Source organism: Populus euphratica, unplaced genomic scaffold, assembly GCF_000495115.2.
Source record: "Populus euphratica unplaced genomic scaffold, PopEup_1.0 scaffold476.1, whole genome shotgun sequence".
NCBI classification, from domain to species: Eukaryota; Viridiplantae; Streptophyta; class Magnoliopsida; order Malpighiales; family Salicaceae; genus Populus; species Populus euphratica.
In genome coordinates this window covers 58,006-79,534 of record NW_011500354.1, presented here as the reverse complement: position 1 = coordinate 79,534, position 21,529 = coordinate 58,006, and the positions used below count along the sequence as shown (strand labels likewise).

General features: G+C 34.2%; 2 protein-coding genes and 1 long non-coding RNA gene across 3 annotated transcripts; 2 read left to right on the top strand and 1 right to left on the bottom strand.

Annotated features, from left to right (window-relative positions):
• Positions 1 to 4,050: 4,050 nt before the first annotated feature.
• On the bottom strand, positions 4,051 to 5,427 carry LOC105113985 (uncharacterized). The gene is made up of 2 exons (XR_840053.1): positions 4,943 to 5,427; positions 4,051 to 4,687 (listed from the first exon to the last, which is right to left on the bottom strand). It is a non-coding gene; the product is annotated as an uncharacterized LOC105113985 (long non-coding RNA).
• A 4,728-nt stretch (positions 5,428 to 10,155) lies between these two features.
• On the top strand, positions 10,156 to 17,772 carry LOC105113984 (uncharacterized). The gene is made up of 19 exons (XM_011010359.1): positions 10,156 to 10,335; positions 10,414 to 10,490; positions 10,570 to 10,800; positions 10,958 to 11,044; positions 11,185 to 11,274; positions 11,371 to 11,497; positions 12,391 to 12,491; positions 13,000 to 13,168; positions 13,525 to 13,646; positions 14,089 to 14,217; positions 14,294 to 14,392; positions 14,487 to 14,544; positions 14,627 to 14,702; positions 14,788 to 14,917; positions 15,099 to 15,256; positions 15,833 to 15,905; positions 15,997 to 16,191; positions 16,310 to 16,403; positions 16,609 to 17,772. The coding sequence occupies exons 2-19, from the start codon at positions 10,416 to 10,418 to the stop codon at positions 17,541 to 17,543; spliced, it is 2,949 nt and encodes a 982-aa protein (XP_011008661.1). The 5' UTR covers positions 10,156 to 10,335; positions 10,414 to 10,415; the 3' UTR covers positions 17,544 to 17,772.
• A 2,805-nt stretch (positions 17,773 to 20,577) lies between these two features.
• Positions 20,578 to 21,343, top strand: LOC105113983 (calmodulin-like protein 2). Its single transcript, XM_011010358.1, has one exon. The coding sequence runs from the start codon at positions 20,703 to 20,705 to the stop codon at positions 21,246 to 21,248; it is 546 nt and encodes a 181-aa protein (XP_011008660.1). The 5' UTR covers positions 20,578 to 20,702; the 3' UTR covers positions 21,249 to 21,343.
• The last annotated feature ends 186 nt before the right edge of the window (positions 21,344 to 21,529 follow it).

Here is a 21,529-nt window from a genome sequence, read left to right as displayed (position 1 = left end):
TTAAGACTGGTGTTATAAGACCCGGACCATCCCCGCGTTGGTGAATTAGTAAATTTTGGAATTTTTATTTATTAAAAATTATCTTTTATATTTTTTTATAATTTTAATATACTCATATTAACAATAATTTTTAAAAAATAAAAAATTATTTTAATTAATTAAAAAAAAAACAACTATCATTATACTCAAGATTATCAATTCTGTTTCCGTAAATATTTTATTTTTTCAATTAGAATGAAATGTTTTAGTTTTGTAGTGTTTCGCATGTCGTTTCAAGCATATATATATATTTAACAAACATAATTTAAATTTAAATTTAAAATAAATTAATTATAAATTATGCAATACAAACATAATTCCAAACAAATATAATTTTAAAATTTTAAATATTTCTAAATAGTCAAGATTAAATAGATCTTTAACTTAAAGTAATTTAACTTAAATAAAATATCAAAATATTATGAAAGTAAAATGTTTTAACACAAATATTTTAAATATAAAGTTAGGTCAATATTATCAAGACTAATGAAATTTAAAGCATCTCTTATTTTGCTTAAATTCCTATAAAGTATAAACATGAAAAAAAAAAACATAAATATAAATCATATATATTATTGATAAATCTAATTTTAAAAAATTAATATCATTGTTAATGAAAATAGTAATAATAATTTTTAATATTATTAATACTATTATTATTATTGAAAGTAGTAATGAAAAAAAAAATTATAATTTAGTGATTTAATTCAATGGCTTTTAAAGAGTAAAATGAAATATGTGAAATGAAATCAAAATATTTCAAATGAAATTTAATCAAAAAAAATCTAGGGTAACACGTGTCTGATGTCCCTCGGGTTAGGAGTTAGACTCAAGAGTTAAGACTTAAGACTGGTGTTATAAAACCCGGACCATCCCCGCGTTGGTGAATTAGTAAATTTTGGAATTTTTATTTATTGAAAATTATTTTTTATATTTTTAGATGATTTTAATATACTCATATTAACAATAATTTTTTAAAAATATAAAAAATTATTTTAATCAATTAAAAAAAAAAAACAAATATCATTGTACTATAATCAGCGGTAATTGGAGTGCGGTAAAGGACGCGGGGGGGCGGTGCTCTTAAAGACTATTAAATATGGAAGGTTGTATTTGTACACAGAACTAGGTGGGCTGGTGACAGAGGGCACCGAAAGCCAACCACAGTAATCAGAGTTGTTTTTCAATCAATGCAGTGTTCGTGGAGTGTGGACCGTGGATGGATTGTTGGCTGGCTCATGGTTTTTGATCTACGGTCCATGACTATGGTTTCTTAAGAGTTGTAAATTATAGATTTTGAAAATAATAAAGCTTTGATGTTAGCCGTTAGAATATTTACTCTCAGCTAATATTTAAGATATTTAATCAGTTCCTTATATGTGTAGCCGTTAGAATATTTACTCTCAGCTAATATTTAAGATATTTAATCAGTTCCTTATATATATATATATATATATATAGCATAGTTTTCAAATATAAGAGATATGACATCTCATTTATTGATGTTTCCATTCCAACATAACATATAGATTTACTTGGAAGATTTACAAGATTTTCCCTAATTTTCTAGTGATAAATAATTTAATTTATCTAGAGGGATAGCAAAAGATGAAATTAAGCTCTCTTAATTAATAAGTAATTTGATTTCTCTAGGTTGGGTAAAAGTGGAAATCAAGTTTTCTTAATTAGGTGAAATGTAAAGCTAAGAAAATTAATTTGCCTTTATTATTTAGATTTTTTCCTCATCTAAAATTTAAAACTCATTATTATAAAAAAATAATAATAAAAATAACAATTGGAAGTTCATCTTTTTTCTTACGAGTGCATGCCCGCCATGAATCTTTTACGGTGCTTGAACTCGGCTGGTGTAGGTCTATTATTCACCATAGATTTAGAGCTGCAAAAAAAAAAAAAAAAAGGTCAGTACATATTCGCTTCTTGTACAGGTGCTCATATTTATTGAAGGTATGGCATTGAATTGGTGATGGCAATATTGTGGGTCTCAGCGCAGAACTTTTTGACCCAATGCACTCTCCCTTTATGGAATAAAGGAGACGAAGCATTGAGGTGGGAGAGGAACACGTTTGATTTGCTGTGAATGGTGTAATAGAGTAGTATCTTAAAAGGTATATATGCTGACTTTGAGATATTTTAATTAGTTATTGTCATCTCCACGTACGTCTTCGATCGATTTCATGCAGGGAAGAAGTCCCAAATACTGAATTTTCCCCCTCGATAATTATGAAATTCCTATAGATATATAGAGTGCAGTCATGCATCGAAGAACATCGATCCCTCTCTCTTTGCCAGAAAGATCTTGATTTTAAAAAACATGCATAGGATTCCTCTTTCAAGTTGCTAGTTCGGCAGACATGGTGTTCTTGGCTTTCTGAAACTCATGGAGATTTTGCACCAAGGTTGTTTAATATATTAAGATTTTAAAACTTGCGGCAAAAAACATGCATAAGAGTTGATTTCAAGGCTATCCACCAGCACACAAAACTACATAATTAGATAATGAAGTTTTTTTAATATATATTCAATCATGAAAGAATTCTAACATCATATCAAACATTTTGATAAAATTATAATAGCCACAATTAATTAACTCTTAATTAAAGCCGTTAACAATTAACAAAAAAATACCTAAAACTAATAAGGGTTTCACTCTCGATGTAGACACGGTGCAGTGTGGATTCACGGGGTAAGTTAATATTGTTTTTTTACTAATGCGTGGGATACATGGCTCAATGACAACTACCTTTTTCCCCTCTCTCTTGTTTTTGCTTTTCTTTCTTTTCCGTCTCGCTCCCGCCTAGCTTTCCCCTCAACGTCAGCAACAACCTCTCTCTTTCTCTAAATTATTTTGATTTTGACTTAGAAACTGTTATGCAATTGCGTTCTTTCAGCTGATAACTCTTTCTGGGTTCACAGTAATTCAATAAGAAAATGAGGGAGTACCTCATCGATGATCCAAGCTCTGTACAAGATGAATACACACACACACACATCAAAATACATATAACAAGAAAATCTGTTTCTTACAGATTTCTATGAATCGTACTTGCTAATTACTAAACCTGTATACATTATCGGTTTGTATACAGGTGACGCTATTGTGTTTCATCTTAATGTTGCTGACTGTATTGGAAAAGCCAGTTGCAAATATATCATGCATGTATCCCAAAGAGTGTTGGTGTAACCTTTCTTCCTTGTGGTAGCGTGGATTCAGGTGGTTGGAGTGAAGAAGAAGCCAAATGTGCAGAATAGGTATAAATTTTGTCCACTAAACGCATGTATATGCTATGTACAAGACCAATATTTAACAGTGATATCCGTTTTGACTGGATTCTTGAACAGGGAAAAGCTTCTTTGTTTTCCAGGGGAGGTATGAGGCAACTTCAGTACTTGATGTTTGTGCTGGCTTCCTTCCATTGTATATCAAGCATCCTGACATTCAGTCTCGGGATGGCCATTCTTTTGATGGTTATTTGGATATGCACAAACTTCCCATAAGTTAATTTAAGTTCAAGGTTTTGAAAAAAAAAACACACAATATTTTAGAGTCTATTGTCAATTAAGATTAAATATTAATCAAGGTGTGATGGTAGTGAATTTAGCTGACAAATAAGTTTATCATTATCATCTCGGAATCGAGATTTAGATTAATGATGCCTTTACTTTTTCACTGATAAAGTCACTAATCGGCATGCTATTCTCCACTCACCCGAGAGAGCAGAAAAAAGCTATCCCATGCTGTGTACTCGATCAAGTACCAAGATGCATGTTTAATAACGAGCCAAAATATTTCCATATCATGTCCCCTCTTCGACTGCTTGATGAGTTATTTGACAAATTCATCTCTACAAAACTCAGCCGATAAACTACAAGTCTTTGTTGTGGGAACTAACTAAATTTATGCATAAAAAGAATTAAACAATCAATGCATTTCACTCTTCTTTTCTTCTTTTTTTATAATAAAATACATTAAAAAAAATTACGATACATTCGAAGTTAACTTATCATCAGCTTCATTTATCAATGGCATTTAGATTTGCCCAATCACCAACTACATACAATAATTCAGCCACGTCTTTTTTGAAGTAGCTATCTTCGAATGCAACTGCCTATCTAATGAGATAGCTACTAGCTAGCTAGGAAATTACTAACGAAATAAATCGTACATAATTGCAATTACTTTCCCATTACCTTGAGGATGCAGGATGGCCCCATAGGCCGTAACCCAGTACACTCATTTTTTCTCTCATTCCCTGCCATTAAAGCAATCTCATCATGCATGTTGGCACCTAGAACAATGCATTATTATTATGCTGTGGCTATCATGTTCTACACCTACAGCTTTAGCACTTTTTGATGATTTGAATCCCTTGCTGGATTTCTTTCTTTGTCCTCTTTCAAAATACTCAGTACTTTTGGGAGCCTTAGATCCTCTACAAGATGACGATGATGATGCGAAGGAAGATGGACAGCCACATGAGAAAAGGGTACGTAAAGTTTTGCATGATGGAAATAATGCATTAATGCATAGATTTTCTCCCCTTTTCATGTGATTTTGTCACATACATATCCTTGTCAATGATGTTGCTGGTTGTGATAAGCACAAAGGTTTAATTAACATGACTTGATTCTGTAATAGAATTTCATGGATTAAAAAAAAATAATCAGCGATCTACACTTCGAATTTCCAATATTAAAATTTATTTACTTAATTGAAACATGATGTTTATTGTAATATAAGAAAAAATTTTAAAACTTGAAATACATGCATATCGCCGCACAATCATAATTATAAACTAAAATAAATCCCGAGAGATGGTAGAAGTTTATGTATAGATGTCTAGCATTATTTAATTAAAAAAAATATATAACAGTAAAACTTTACCCCTTGTTAATCGTCTTCAAGCCAGGCACCGTTCTGGACTAGCTTCTTCTTCTTGCTATTGCTGCCAGGTAGGCCTTACATGAGAAGAAGAGAGTACAATGTAGCCAAGGACAACTTGCCGGCCGGAAAAGTAATGACAGCCTTGATCTTCTAGTTATTAAGCTCTGAGATCCCGTGCCGCCGGCAAGTCATCCTTGGCTGAATTACACTCTCTACCTCTTCATGCAAGCCCCCCAAGGCAAATACTGTCCGTCCTCTTCATCATTTCATTTCTTTTGCAATGCCCTTATAAACTAACTGACCATGATGTATTTACAGATTGAAAAACATGATGAGGAATATAGAAATGGACAGTATCTATGAAAAGCAAGTGAACATAGGGGCCCAGACTGCTAAAAGCACCGCCATCGCGCAACATGTCAAGTTGCCTATCCATAAAACACATGCTAGGTTTGGTTAACAGTATGAACCCTCTTTTCTATTTATATTTTTATTAGAAAATAATATAAATAATAATTTAATTTATTAAATTAAAATGATGGTATTAAAATCTTAATGATGATCTCAAAGTTAAATATTATTATCTTTATTTATTTAATAAAAACTATATATAAAATATTCAAGTTCAGAAAAACTTTATTTAAAAAATATATTAAAAATTAATATAAAGTATCATGAAATTTTATTTAATAATTTTGTACCCTACTTTACTTTAAAAAAACAAAAGAGTAAAAAGAAAGGTATGGAGGAGTGGCAGTGATATGGCAGAGCCGTAGAGGTACGAGATGTTGAAATGGGGGAATAAAATCTTTCAAGGAGAGATATGGTTCTGAAGACTATATGGCCATATTTATAACGAGCCAAGCTAAAGCTCTTCAATTGTCACGAGTCCAATAATTTCAAAGCAACACACGTACAAAACTTTTAATCCCAAGTGCAATCTCCATTTCCATTAAAAAAAAAAAAACCTAGCTGGCTTATGAAATACATTGAGAGCTTTGCTAGGATTTCTCACGAGCAGGTGTTAGAAAAAAAAATTGTATGAATCTTAAATCAGTAAACTTAGAATTGGATATCCAGAGAAAAAATATAATATTTTTTTTTGAGATTGAGAGGGAAAATATTTAACTATTTTCCTGAAAAACTTAAAAATTTAGAAGCTAAATTGAAAATTTTTAAATATTTTTGAAGGTGCCTAGTAAGTTCACATGGACAGAAACAGAGGTTGGTTTGATTCTTTAAATTACCAATTTTGGTTATTAAATTTAATTCAAGAATCAAGTAGTTTAATATTTTTACTATAAATAAGTTAATCTGAATTGATTTAATTTTTTAAAAAATAACATATATATTTATATAGAAAAAACTTAAATTAAATCTCCCATGGAGTCATAAATTCAGCCTATATTTAAAAAAATAAAAAAAAAAGGTTGAGTGTGTTAATTTTAATTTTAATCATCCTTGTTATACATCCCACATAATCGCACCCATGACCTGTACAGAGCGCGAGAATGATCCGCAACAAAGTTCATGAACCATACACATAGATGTTGATGAAATTGCTGAAATTAAGTATTGAAGTACTCTTTAGATAACGAACGTTGCTTGCTGATACGAGGCTAAGGCAAGGAAGGACACGGACTAGCAAGCCGTTTGATGTTGCATTTCAGTGTGTTTTGTATAATAAAAAAATATCAGATTAATTTATTTTATTTTTTGTATTTTCAAATAAATTCGATACATTTTAAAAAAAGAAACACATGTAAAAGTCACCCTGCACCTTTTACCAAACACAAAGCAAATAATGGAGAACAACTTGCAAGTGAATGATCAGAGTAGCTGTCAAGAGAAAAGGAAAGGAAACACTGAAAAGGCACTCGGTTGAATCCATAGCATGCACACCAGGAATCCCATGATGTATTTGCTGTCCTTTTGTTTCTCCTTGACAAAGCACCTCCAATCTTCTTTAGGATCTCCAAGCTTTCATGTCTTGTAATGTAAGTTGTAAAAGTTTTAATGTCTTTTCTTTAACAGTCCGCCGCATCCTTTGGATTTGGCCAGAAAAATTGTAAACAAGCCTACCCAGCTTCATTGCATGCCTGCAGCAGCATGCTAGCTAGCAAAGTGCAATTCCTTGCTTGCTACCACAATAGATGCACCTTTTAGCAAGTGATGTCTTAGAGCGATCGCACTTTCTTTAATTGCCTAGTAAATGCGTTTTTTTATAATGTATTTAATGTCTGTGATTTTATGACAGTGCATTTAAACTAAAAAAAAATAGCAATTTCAAAAATACTTTTAAAATTATACAATATCTAAATTTCTTTTTTTTTTTTTAATGGAAGTAGTTTGGAAGAATTAGTAAGATGCAGATTTGTCATAATTATATCATGCAAAAAGCCTAACAAACTAATTTTATATAACAGTGGAACAAGGACAAAGCACAACAAGACACATGTTTGTGCCATCAGATCAACCTGCCAATAAACCCATAACTTTCAATTTGATTTTTATCTCGACACCTCTTGTTATGTAATTCTTTTCAACGATGATTATTTAACAATATATAATAATTAACCACTAAAAACTATTAAGTTCTAATACACGTTTTTTTATGACTTCCAGCCAAAATTACTAACAATCGTTGAGCTTTAATATTCATTCGCTGTAACTTTTAACCAAGAATCATCATAAATTGATAAACTTTAATATCAATTAACACAGTTAAAAGTAAAATATAATATTGTTTGTTATAAATTAAAACCTTTAAATATCATAAACACCATGATTATTGAAAAATATTTAAAATATTTAATTTTTGTTTATCGAAGTCTCTCATTGCTATAAACCTATCACATCTATTTATATAGAAGAAAAATTTTAAAAACCCCAGTAATACTGAATAGAAAAATTATAAAAGCATAACAATATTGAATAGAAAAATAAAATAAAAATAATAAAATTCTTAAACTGAAAAAAAAATATTTATCAAAAAAGCTCCCACATCACCTTGTATTAGAGAGAAATATTTAGTATATTGATATAAATTATGTCTCCCGTTTGTTTTATTTTCTTCTTATCTGGTTCGGCCACGTCACTTATTAACTAGCATTTTTAATATATTCAAGAGAATAGGCAAGCAATTAATATTTGAGATTTTATTAAGAGGTTTGGCCACGTCACTTATTAACTAGCACTCCAGAAAGCCACGCAGCAGCATATTACCTCCTTGATCTGTTTGAACGGGCAACATGATACCAGCCTTGATCTGTTTGAAGGGGCAACATGACACCAGCCAGCCACATTTAGCCATGAGAGCACCACCGACTTGCGTTTAGAATAGCTCAGTAAGCTGGCCCAAAGAATGAAAATGCTGGAATCCACGAATATAATTACATTGCAGACCCAATCCAGCGTCACAGAAAAGTCAATTTGAAGTTGACTTGAGAGTATAGTGTCAGTTTGTTTTTAATGTTTTTTTATAGGTATATTAAAATATTATTTATTTATTTTTTAAAAATTATTTTTAATATTATTGCATTAAAATCATTCAAAAATATATAAAAAATAATTTTAAATTTTAAAAACATAATTTTAATTGCATTCTCAAATACTCACCTTACTAACCTTTTTTATTTTAATAAATAAGTTAATTTAAGGCATGTTTTAAGGGAATTTGTGTATTTTCATTATTCTTGATACAATAAAATTATGAAATTAATTTTTGTCTAGAAAATTATTTAAGGCTAGGTTAGAGTAATTCCATGGTTTTTTTAAGTTATAAACAGATGGATTGTAGGATTGATTGATTTTTTGAAATGATTACTAAAAAAAACTATCAAACATGTAAGAGAGATCACCCTCTTAAAACAATAAAAAAGATGAAAATTATAATATTAAAATGATGTTTTTTTACAGTAATATATTAAAATAATAATAAAAATCACTTAAAAAAATCACTTTAATATTTTTTCAAACATAAAATAGTTTAATAAACATTTTTTTAAAAATTGAACTACAGAATCAAGAACACACTTTATAATACTTGAACAAACAATTCGAAGTCTGCTTAATATATAGATAAGATGATATTATTAGGAGAAAAATCACTCTTTAATATCCCGCTACTGCTTATAGTCAAGAGAAGTGGATTTTTCTTCTTCTTTTTTTCTTGAATAAAAAAAAAATAAAGAATCAAGCAATCTGATCGCTATCATTTAAAATGTTTTAGGGTTCTTGAACGGTAAACACTCGAAGCAATTACTGGAGGATGAATTTTCTAATCAAAATTGGAAAGGTTTGTCCATCTCCCTCCATATTCTTTTCACAATTACACTATTCTACAAAATCAATAAGTAATGAAGGTATAGAACCTTTACTTTCAATGAAAGTTTTAAACATTATTATATGTTCCAAGCAATTTTCAATTCCTAACTTCTTTCTACTACCAAGGAATTTCCAATTTCAATAATTACGTGGACCGTTAGCAAGGACCTGCAACACGTGCCACCTTCCATTCTTCTAGATTAATGCGCTGTACTAATTTATCACTATTTTTTTGTTAAAAATCCACGTACACAGTGATTAATTAACCAAGCTTAATGCCAAGGAGATATCTTTACAAATCAGTAGCGCTCAATGTTCGAAGTCAATGTTTCTAGCAAACAATCTCTCTCCAAACCTTATAAAAGCCCTCAATTTATGGAAAAATCTTAATTACATCCTCGACCTGCCTTCTTATCTCAATTAAGTCTTTTTAATGTTACCAATGTATATTTAAAACTTTATAAATCACTATCTTTAGGACCATGAAAATTTATTAATTAAGATTTATTTAGACTTTCAATTTAAGTAGGTACCGAACAAAAATGTTATTCGATTGATGTATTGTATACCAATTGAAAGCAATATCGATACATTGAGGATCTAATCGGAATATCCCTTATAGACTGGGGACTTCTTTCAAGGTTCGCCCATTATCTCTAATCATCTACTTTAAGCGCAATACGGCGGGTAATAGCTACCAAACAACGCGAGTGACTTTAAATCCAAATGGAACACGTGTCATCAAACAAGTGGTGCAGCGCAATACGGCGGGTAATAGCTACCAAACTAACCACAACACGTGTCATCAAACAAGTGGTGCCTAATCGATTAGTAATACTTGATATCAAATTTAAACAACACAAGGGTCCCGCCTAGATTCTATCAATTCATAAACGACATTTATTTAAGGTCGTTTCGAAGAATTCTCATGCTCTCTCCCTCCCGCTCCCGGTCTCTCTCGCTCGCTCTCTGCTCAGCCTCTCCCCTGGCAGCTCCTCCTTTCCCCCTCTAATCCTTTTAAATTCCCAAATTCTTAACTAATACTCCACAACAACTACTGTAATCAGGTAATTTTGTGTTCGAGTTCGCAATTAAAAGCTTAATTGTAACTTGATTTTACGTAACATCGTTTGATTCTGTGTTAGCGATGGGGTGGGGAAACATCTACAGAAGACGCGTGAAAGTGTTCTCATTGGCTGTGTTGATATACCTCGATTATAAGGTAATTTCGAATTAACTGAGATTTTAATTATTTTTTTAAGTGACGACGCCCCTGTGCTGAGACTGTGATGATCATGAAGGCTTCACAGAAAAGAGAGGAATTTATGAAGAACAATGGGAAAATCGAGGAGTTGTGGAAGAGAACACACGAGCGGAATGCTAAGCGTCTGCGTAATATGATGATAAAGTTGGGAGGTTTGTGGGTGAAGCTCGGACAGTATTTGTCCACTCGTGCTGATGTCCTTCCTTCGGCGTACATTTCGCTTCTCAAGAAGTTGCAAGACTCCCTCCCGCCTCGCCCGTTGCAGGAGGTTTTTTTTTATATATAACTTTTTTCCTAACATTGATCATGGGAATTTGTTGAACTGAGGTTTTTGAAGGATTTTTAGTTTTACTGTTGTTTTAGTATTTGTCTTATAATGTCAGTTGTTTATTCGCGAGTGGTGTTGGTTGATTGGTTGGCTATAGGTTTGTCGTACGATAGAGAGAGAACTAGGGAAATCCATGAAGGAGATTTTCTTGGATTTTGATGAAAATTCACTGGCAACAGCGTCGGTAAGATCCTTAGACTGTGTTTGTGGTGCGGAGTTAGTGTGAATGCCTATTTAGTGTGGAGATTGTGCTTTCTTATTCTCACAAGGGGTATTTATGCATTTTGGAATAATCTCGTGGTTTTTATGTTATGTTTTGTGCAGATTGCGCAAGTGCATCGTGCTACGTTAATTGATGGGCGGGAGGTGGTGGTTAAAGTTCAACATGAAGACATCAAGGCAATCATATTGGAGGTTTTGAGACTCTTTTGTGTTTGGGTTATGAGATGCTAGAATGGAAAGCAAATGCTGCAGTCCTGCGTGGTTATGTTGTATGCTATTGTTTTGCAGGACTTGAGGGATGCAAAGTCCATTGTTGATTGGATAGCCTGGGCAGAACCACAATATAACTTCAATCCCATGATTGATGAATGGTGCAAAGAAACTCCAAAAGAACTCGATTTCAACCATGAAGCAGGTAAACTTTGTCTTTTTTGATATTTCCATACATGAAATTCTGTAGATGACATCACAAAGTTGCTATTTTCTTTTACAACCAATAGATAATAAATGAGTGTTAAGGCCGGGTCTGGATGAGGGTATTGGGACTTGAAATACTGAAAATGGAATCCAATTATTTGGATAGTTAAATCTGATCATGGTTAGAATCCATACCATGCATAGCATATTAAGTTTCTAATATATCAATGAAGTGAATGGGATGACAGCTGTATGGTGTCAGCAGTGATGATGATTGGCAGTAGCGGCGGCAGCAAAGTTTGTAGTTGTAGTGATCATATTTGGGTTTTGGTGGTTGTATATACTCTTTGGTTGTGGAGGCAACAGCTGGGCATGGTCGATACACTCTATGAGGGTGGTGAGAACAGCAGTGATGGTGGCAGTGTGAGGTTGACTTTAATTACAGTGGTCAAGACAGTGTGGTGCTTTCATGGTAACTTTCAATGACACCAACTTGGTTCTGGTGGTGATTTGGTGGCAGCTGTTGTGAAGGCTTTGGCACAGTGCTGTTATGGCAATGGAAGCATTAGGGTTAGCACTACAGTGTTGCATTGGTGAGCTTGGATGTTGTAGAGATGAAAGTGATGGTTGGCGATGGTGTATCCAGCCAGTTTCTAGCTCTTTTATTGAAAGTGAAATTCCAACTCCTCATGATGAATTGGTATCAGACATTCCCGATCAATGTAATAACACCGTGCAAGGACAATACAGGGAATTTTGAATTCTTAAGTTCTACAATCTCTTCTTCCATTAATATTCTCTTTTTGATTTTCATATATAGTGCACTGATATATATCTCTACTGTGTAGTATACTTTTCTCTCTTACTGACAGTGGTCTTTTGGATTTATAGAGAACACCAGAACCGTGTCTAAAAATCTTGGTTGCACAAACAAATATGACAGCGACAAGTCCATCAATCAAGTGTATGTTTTGATCCCTGAGGTTATTCAGGTATCATTTTGCTTTAACCTCTTAATATAATGAAGTTGCGTGCTAGAGTGCAGGTGCAACAGGATGAAACCCTGAACATTTCTTGTCCTAGGAATTTATTAACATTTCTCACTGTCCAAAGAAACTATTGAAGGCCTTATTGCAGGCATCTTTGTTGACATTTATGAGTTTTGACAAATCTCCATTTTAACAACCATTCTTAGAAAAGGAATACATAGGAGAAAAAAGAATATCAATGCAATTGTGAAGCCTGGGCAGAGTGGCGGGGAGGAAAATGAATCATGCTGGAGGCCACAATTGTGAAGCCTAGTTGTGCTAGTTTCTTTTCTTATTTTGACATAATATGGACAGTTTCTAATTTCTATTTAGCATTTTGATGAATGGGTCTTGAAAAGAGAAAACTCCTAACTTTTTATCTGCTGGGTACCTCTTTTGCTCGGTCTACATTGAAAATTTTGCACAATCATTTCACTCATCTTACTGCATGTTATTTTCCTCTCATTGACAGTCGACTGAAAAGGTTCTAATTTTGGAGTATATGGACGGAATTCGTTTGAATGACCTTGAATCCTTAGAAGCTTGTGGTGCTAACAAACAAAAGATTGTTGAAGAAATCACCCGGGCCTATGCCCATCAAATATATGTTGATGGATTTTTTAATGGTGACCCTCATACTGGTATACCCTCTCTCTTGCTCGCTCAACCACTGGTCTAGTGTTTGCTTACTAGTAGTGTAACAGGAAGAAAGGAAAAAGAATCTCTGGCTGTTTGCCTCAGAAAAGGAAAGAAAAAGAGAACGTGTGCCCAGATTTTTCCTTGTTGATGTGTATTTTACACCTACTGACATTCTTTCAGGGAGCTATTTCGATGAATGAAACATGATAATGGGTCTGAAATTGAATATTGAAACATATGTTCTTTCTTCCATTTCTTTACTTCACGTTTCCCCCCTTTCTTCTATTATATTCTTCCTAATTGTGCCCTACATCGGAATCATTTTACTCTGAATGCTTTTGTGTTGGTTGTGTTGCAGGTAATTTTCTGGTCAGCAAAGAACCTCCACATCGTCCAATTTTGCTTGACTTTGGGTTTACAAAGAAAATATCAAGCTCTATGAAACAATCACTAGCTAAAATGTTTCTTGCTACTGCTGAGGTTTGTGAAAATTTTCCTGTCAGGGTACTGCCAATAATTCATTGGAATCATAGAGAATCAGTATAACAGATCTGATGATTGAATTTGATAACCAACAACATAATTTTTCTTGCAGGGACAGTTTTCTGTATCCCCCTTAGCATATTGTTTACCCTGTCTCTGTCTCTGCCATTACTTTGTATGCTGAACCTGTTGCTGGTATTCCATATTTTGCTGAGACTTGCTCAAAAGTGCACATTGGTCATTAAAATCAAATTACCAGTCAAGTATAGCTGAGAATTATCCATTATTTTCATAATCTTTCACCACCATTTTGCATAAGATATGCCAATTCAACTATGTACAATACTGTTGGTTTTGTCATTGCTCCAATGTGTTTCTATTTTCTACAATTTTTGTTTAATTTTGCAGTATTAAGTAAGTGATATGCTTTCTCATCCAGGGGGACCATGTTGCTCTTTTGTCTTCCTTTGCTGAAATGGGACTTAAGCTGCGCCTGGACCTTCCAGAGCAGGCTATGGATGTGACCAGCATATTCTTCCGTGCCTCAACACCAGCAAATGAAGCTGCTGTAAGTATGCACTGCCTGCTTCTAGAGTTCTTTTTGGATATAAGCAAGTCCAATCTTTAATGGTGCTTCTGTAAAGGAATATGCTAAAACTTTGAATGAGCAAAGAACAAGAAACATGAAGGTGCTACAGGAAAAGATGAATCTTAGCCAAAAGGAAGTTAAACGCTTTAATCCAGTATGTCCTATCATATTGTTTTAATTCTATCAATAGATTTCTTGATCTTCTTATTGGAAATTTCATCAAGATTGAGTAACAAGTGTTGGTTCAGATTGATGCATTTCCTGGTGATATGGTAATATTTTCACGGGTTGTTAATCTTCTGAGAGGTCAGTAACAAAATTTTTACACTGGTAACTTTTAGTGTAAAATCTTGTGCATTTCTTAACTTTTCCTTTGATGTGCATTTAGGGCTTTCTTCTACGTTGAATGCTCGCATAGTGTATCAAGATATCATGAGACCGTTTGCTGAATCTGTTTTGCAAGAGTGAGTCTATCCAGAACAAATGTGCCAATTTTTTAACTCTTTGTTTCTAGTTCATCTCTGTTTGAACTGTAAACTCAATTTCCAGAAAGATTGCTAAGGGACCATCAGCAAATGCACAGTGGATCTATGATACACCAGTTCATTCTGAAGTGGAGGCAAAGCTGAGGCAGATTTTAGTTGAGCTAGGGAACGAAGATAAAATACTTGGCATCCAGGTCTGCTTGGTTCAACAATTTCTGGCAAAGTAGCCTGAATGTGAAATTTAAGAATAACTTGTTAACAACACTAAAATTAATCCTTTAGTTAATTTATAATGCTTTTATGCTTTTTATGTGGAAAAGATAACTATCTTATTTGCTGTTTATTTTGGTTACTTTATCAATTTGATTTCTTAAGGTATGTGCCTATAAAGATGGAGAGGTTATTATTGACACTGCTGCTGGAGTACTCGGTAGATATGATCCTCGCCCTGTACAGCCTGATAGCCTTTTCTCCGTATTCTCTGTAACAAAGGGCATCACAGCAGGAATGTTACATTGGCTTGTTGACAATGGGTATGTCGTGGTAATTGAATGAAAGCAAAGCCTTTTTTGTGTTAAAATTTACTGAACTGTTAGGCAAAATATTTTGATTAATTTTCATGTTGCAGGAATACTGGGTGCACGATCCTTCCTAAAAACATAATGATACAAGCACTGGTTTTCCTGCATAATCTATTTCGAAATTTTGGTTATATGACTAGATGATTTTCTTTTCTAGTTAGCACATAGAACTATTTGCAATTGATTTTTCATTCTGTATATGATAATCTATTGCCATGCATTTGTTTTGGGTCAAAAGTTTTTGCGTTTGTGGTCCTTGCCAGTTCTTAGATAGGATATCATTTTTAGTAGGAGTAATTCTGCAGAATATGAAGTAATTTAAGGTAAACTTAATGTAAAATATGAGAAAAATAGTGTACTGGGGAGATACAGGTGGGTCAGATATTCTTGATTAGATGGTCAGGTTTGATCTTTAAGTTTTCCCACTTGTAAGGAAATTTCATTGCTGGAGTGATCTTGAAAGTTCTAGAATCCGAGGATTACTTCCATATTTGTGGTTTGTTACAAATGTCACACACTGTCTTGCAGAAAACTCACACTCGATGAAAGTATTGCTAATATCTGGCCAGAATTTGGAACAAATGGGAAGAATCTCATCAAGGTGTGAAAGTTTATGTTGTAAGACCTGCTAAACTTGTCTGATTACCACTGAAGCTCTATATATGTTGCTTATTTGTTTTTTTCTCATTTAGGTCCACCATGTGCTTAATCATACAGCTGGATTGCAAAACGCTTTGGACAACCTCAGAAAAGAAAATCCTTTGCTACTGACTGACTGGGATGAATGTCTGAAACAGATTACAATGTCAGCACCTGAGACAGAACCTGGCCAGGTGCAGTTGTATCGCTTTCTGTCTTTTGGCTGGCTTTGTGGTGGAATAATTGAGGTAAAGTTCCATGCTCAAGTGTTTGAATATGAAAGAATAACGAAGCTGACATCTGCATCTGTTTTCAGAGGGATTTTTGATTTGCTCTCCATTTTAATGTTCTGCTTAAATGAAACAGCATGCTTCTGGTAAGAAATTTCAGGAGATCCTGGAGGAAGCATTTGTTCGGCCTCTCAACATTGAAGGCGAGCTATATGTTGGAATTCCACCGGGTATCTGTTAAGATCTGTTTATTCAATGTTCTTGCTTTGCTAGCATAAATTCTAAAAAGATTTGCACGCACAATTGTCCCTTTTCAAGTTGACATATTCTCTACTTGTTACTACTTCCATGGATAGAGTTATAATGCTCCTAGAAATTGTAAATTCAAAGTTCCTTTCATGATTGGAAGTAATGCTTGTTATGCGTCTCCTTCAGGTGTGGAATCTCGACTTGCATGGCTGACAATAGATATAGAAGATTTTAGCAAGCTATCAAAAATTGGTAGTCTCTCTGCACTTCCCTCCACCTTCCAGCCAGAGAACATTTCTCAACTAGTAACTACACTGCTTGCTTTGTCTAACACGCTGAACATTCGTCGCGCTATTATACCAGCCGCTAACGGACATTGCTCAGCCCGTGCCCTTGCACGCTATTATGCATCTCTTGTTGACAGAGGCCTGGTCCCACCATCTCATTCCTCATTGTCCACACCACCCCTTGGTAGCCACCCCCACATCCCAAAATTTTCTTCAGAGATTACCTCCAAGATGCAGAATGGTAAAACGAGCAAGGCAGTGGGTTCTGCTTCAAAGAAAAAAGAAAATGGTTATGAGCAGAAGACAAAGCAAAGTAAAGATTCCAAGGACAATGGTAGTGGTGGAGAAAGTAATCGTGATGGTTATACCAGGATAGCTGTTGATAGCACTAGTGGCAGTAGCAGCATCAGCATCAGCAATACTAGTTCACCTGATAATGGCTCTGTATCCAGCAATGATTCTCGCAAAAATAATGTCATCTCAGTCTTTAATGACCCCAGAATTCATGACGAGTTCATGGGTACGGGTGAATACAGTGATCTAGTCCTGCCAAATGGGAAATTTGGATTAGGGTTTGAGAGATTTAGTGCAAGTGATGGATCCTTTAATGGATTTGGGCACTCAGGTCTGGGTGGATCCACAGGTTTTTGTGATATTGAAAACAGGCTTGCCATTGCAGTTACCTTGAACAAAATTTCATTTGGGACCGCAACGAGAAAAATCATTCAGTTTGTTTGTTCAGAGCTCAATGTTCCATTGCCGGATGAGTTCTCAATTCTTAGTGGAACAGAAGCTGGTGAAGGGTTAAGTATATCAAGGGCTCTAATTAACTGAAGATCAGAACGGGTCTTGTCATTGTTTAAATGTATTATTTCCAGAACTAGAGGTATTATTTATACTGATCACGACTGTACCAAAAGGATATTTGTAAATATTTACAGCCATTGTTTATAAGGTTATACGTGCAGGTGCTCCTCTGCACACATATACAGCCATAAATAACTTGACTTGGGAGATTCACTGGTGGGATTTAATTCGTTCAATGAATGAGACTTTTTGGAGAGTTTTTTGGTACTCATTTTGAAAGAGGAAAAAAACATAAAAATAAAACACACTTGGAAGGTAATGTATAATCTTTATAACTCTAGATTAACCTCCTTCACCACTCTGTGGATGGCTCTCTACTGTACAGTAGCTTCTCAGCAAGCACATGACTATGTCCATGATTAAACTTAAGGTCTAGGAGAGTTCTATGTTTCTGATTGCTCAAGTTGCAGAGTTGTGGCGGCGACACCAATAGCATGTAATTGCAATGACAAGTGCATGATCTTATAAAGCTGAAGCCAACCGTTATTAACTTGGAAGATGGAATGCTCTCGATACTGACAGCGTTACGCAAAACTGAAGGTATTTTGCTGCCTGCTTGATTTCCGCATTGGGTGAGTTACTCTTCCAAAGTTTCCATGTCTTTTTGCAGCTCAGGTGAGCTGGAGGAAAAATGCAATGGAGGTGGCAATCATAGCTTTAAGAAAGAAAGCAAGATTGTGCAAATTAAACCACAACTGTAAATTTTGTAAAACATGGAGCATGAATGGATGATTCTCAAAACCATTTTTTCGGAAGATTATTTTGTAACTTTCTTGCAAAATTTATTTTTATGCAACCTCATATTCAAGTTTCATATCGAAGAGTAAATTACAAGAAATTTTCTTATGAATGCAGTGATTTTGGGTATAAGGGAGACTGGGAATATCTGGATTGTTGTAGTTTAATCATGAGCATGTATCTTTGACATTGTATCCGATTGGATTCAGTAATGAACGGTCCAACCCTTTTCTGTACTTAATTGTTTGGTTAGACTACATGTGATTCTTGGCATTATGATCATAACATTATGTTTGTTACTGGTTCCATGCTCACATTCTGCACTTGAAATGCTTGCTTCGATGGTGGAAGACCTATAGCTTGGAGGTCTTGTTTTATGGAACTTTTGAGGGCTAATACTTCATCATTACCACTAATTTGTCTCCTGCATTTCTGAACCCATCTTGTGATTCACAGGCTTGGCTTTGTAATTAATGGCTTTTGCCCTTGTTTTATCAACGGAACTACTCTCTCGTACAATAAAAAAGAAGGAAAAGAACATAATTAACATTTTCCTGTGGATCAAAGCATGATGGCAGCATGGCCAACCATATAATAAATAAATAAATAAATATACAGTAGTGGCAGAGAGAAGAGAATAAACAAAGCAAGAAACAGTGTATGCATGCACGTGATTTGAGCAGAAAATGCAAGAAGAAAACATTATTGAACTCTTAAAATATGTAATCAGAGAGTAATAATCTTAACAGTACAGCAACAAAACGCGGTTTCTTCCATCTTTTGTGCCCTCAGAGAGAGTAGGAAAATCATTTCTCACGCAACTGGTGAGATTTGCAGGGCATTTCAAAGTTTTCTCATATATTCAAGGGTGGATTTCCATGACCCTCCAGGCTTCAAGGAAGGTGCTTGCACTAGAAAGAATATCATTAGCTTGTACTCGTTGGCATCGTGAGGTAGAAGATTCGTTAGTAATTGATGGCTTAAAAATCTTAAATCTTAATTTTGATGAGTTGTTAGTTGGTTTTCATGTCACCTTCAAATCTTATTACTGGAATTTTGAAGTTAGAGTGCTCAAATCATGTTGGCCCAGTTATGACTTCAAAACTGAGAAGAAAACTGAACCAATAATTTTATGTTCTTGCTACATTTAAGAATTACATCTATTTGATTTTTCTTGATTATATTTAGGCATAACCAACAACAACAAACATAAATAATACATAATTCTATTAAATAGAATAATATACAAAAAATCCAATTATAAGTAATACATAATTGTCGAATAGGATCACCATATAAAAACTCCATCTAAAATTTTATTAAGGAATATTTTTGTCTATATCTATAAAGAGTTTAAAACTTTTTAAATAAATCTAAATCTGACCTTAACCAATTAAGAAATCTGAAAATAAAAAAAAAAGTAATAAAAATCATAAAAAAACTAGAAAATCCAAAAGTAAAAAGAAAAACAATAAAATTAGTTCAAATTATACATTACGGACCACAACTAACCCCATTTAATAAGAACTTTGAAATTTTTTAGCAAAATTTGTATTTGATTGAACAGTTGAATGGAAAGTCACAAGTTTTTTTGTCAGGTCAATCACCCTTGGTGGTGGCCCACACCTCTTCTTAGGTACCTAGTTATGGTAAATCTAATATATATATATTGATTGATCAGAACCACCTGCTTCATTTCCACCTGCATCATTTCTCTACTTCAACTTAGGCATGCTACTGCTAGTTGATGCATTTACAATTTGAGGCACGGGAAAAAATCCTAACACATAGTTGAATCTTGGAATGGTATGCACCTCATTTTGAGAAAACGAATGGCTTGATTGGATCTGTCATTTGTTTTGCTAATCAAATGTTTAAGAGTTCAGAAAATTCTTGATCTACCTTCTGTTTTTTTAGTGTCAAATTAATTGCCCTTTACCTGCGACTGCACAGAAGACCAACGGGGGTAAGAGGTTGATACACTGCACCGGATTTAATAAATACAGCATGCACGGTGAATCACCGACCAACAATAATGTAAGAGAACATGCCAGCTTTCTCATGTAAGATATTAATCAGATCGAATAGAAACTATTGAACATAAAATGGGAGGGAATATATGATGGCATTGGAGTGAATTTGATCAACACCAAGGGTTTTCTCTAAGAATTCTCACTATATAAGAAATGGAGAGTAGAGCAGTGAAGGAAATCAAGTTGTTTATGATTTTGCTGCAAAAGCAGTAGAGTTATCATGCAGTGAAGGAAATCAAGTTGTTTATGATTATTTATTTTGCTGCAAAAGCAGTAGAGTTATCAGTCCCTTGACCGCTGTATTTTCTCGGGAATCCTGTGAATTTATCGTCTGTTAGTAATCTTGTATTCCAATATGATTGGCATAACTGGAGTATGCAGCAGATTAGTGCAAGCACTAGGAGTTTCAGGACCAAGCTCATCAACTTGTCTTGAAACAACTCCAACTTGCGAGCAAGAAAAAGCGCGTCAAGCCGATGAGTTGATGATCCGGGCATTGACTGCTGTGTTTGGAATGGAAAACAATGGGAAAATAAAGAAGGAGAAAGCGCGACGGGTGGTGGAAAAGCTTGGTTTGATATATGTTGAAGGAGGAGGAGAAGAAGACCAGGCTATTTTTGACCTACCAGGTGGTGTTGACGATGAAGAAGTGCTTGTAGAGGAGGTGCTGAATGGATTGGAAGATGGCTCAGATCGCCATCAATTGTTGCAAGAAGCCTTCAAGATTTTCGATGAGAATGGTAATGGATATATCGAAGCAGTGGAGTTGAAGAGAGTGCTGCAATGCTTGGGACTGGACAAAGGGTGGGACATGGAGCAGATCCAGAAGATGTTGAAGGCTGCGGACTTGAATTTCGACGGAATGGTTGATTTTAACGAGTTTGAATTGATGATGGGATAAGATCATAAACATAAAAATTTTGTATTTCAATGTCAATTGTATATTCTTTGATTTCATGATCATTTTTCCAATAAAAATGTTGGATTCCTGTTTTATCAGCAATGATTTCTTCGTACTTTCCACTCAGCTAAAAGCTCTTCAATTCCAGATGCAGCAATCAGATTAACAAAACTGAAAGCAATGAGTGTCAAGACTAATTGGTCAGTGTAGTTCGTATAATAAAATTGGCTATGGAAAAGTATCGAAACTCCTCCTTCACCAGCATAAACTCAATCTAAATC

Coding starts and splice junctions, on each gene's coding strand:
- LOC105113984 (XM_011010359.1), top strand. CDS start 10,416: ATGGGGTGGGGAAACATCTACAGAAGACGCGTGAAAGTGTTCTCATTG. Junction 14,218..14,293: donor CACCAGCAAATGAAGCTGCT/GTAAGTATGCAC, acceptor GCTTCTGTAAAG/GAATATGCTAAAACTTTGAA. Junction 16,192..16,309: donor TTTGTGGTGGAATAATTGAG/GTAAAGTTCCAT, acceptor TAAATGAAACAG/CATGCTTCTGGTAAGAAATT.
- LOC105113983 (XM_011010358.1), top strand. CDS start 20,703: ATGATTGGCATAACTGGAGTATGCAGCAGATTAGTGCAAGCACTAGGA.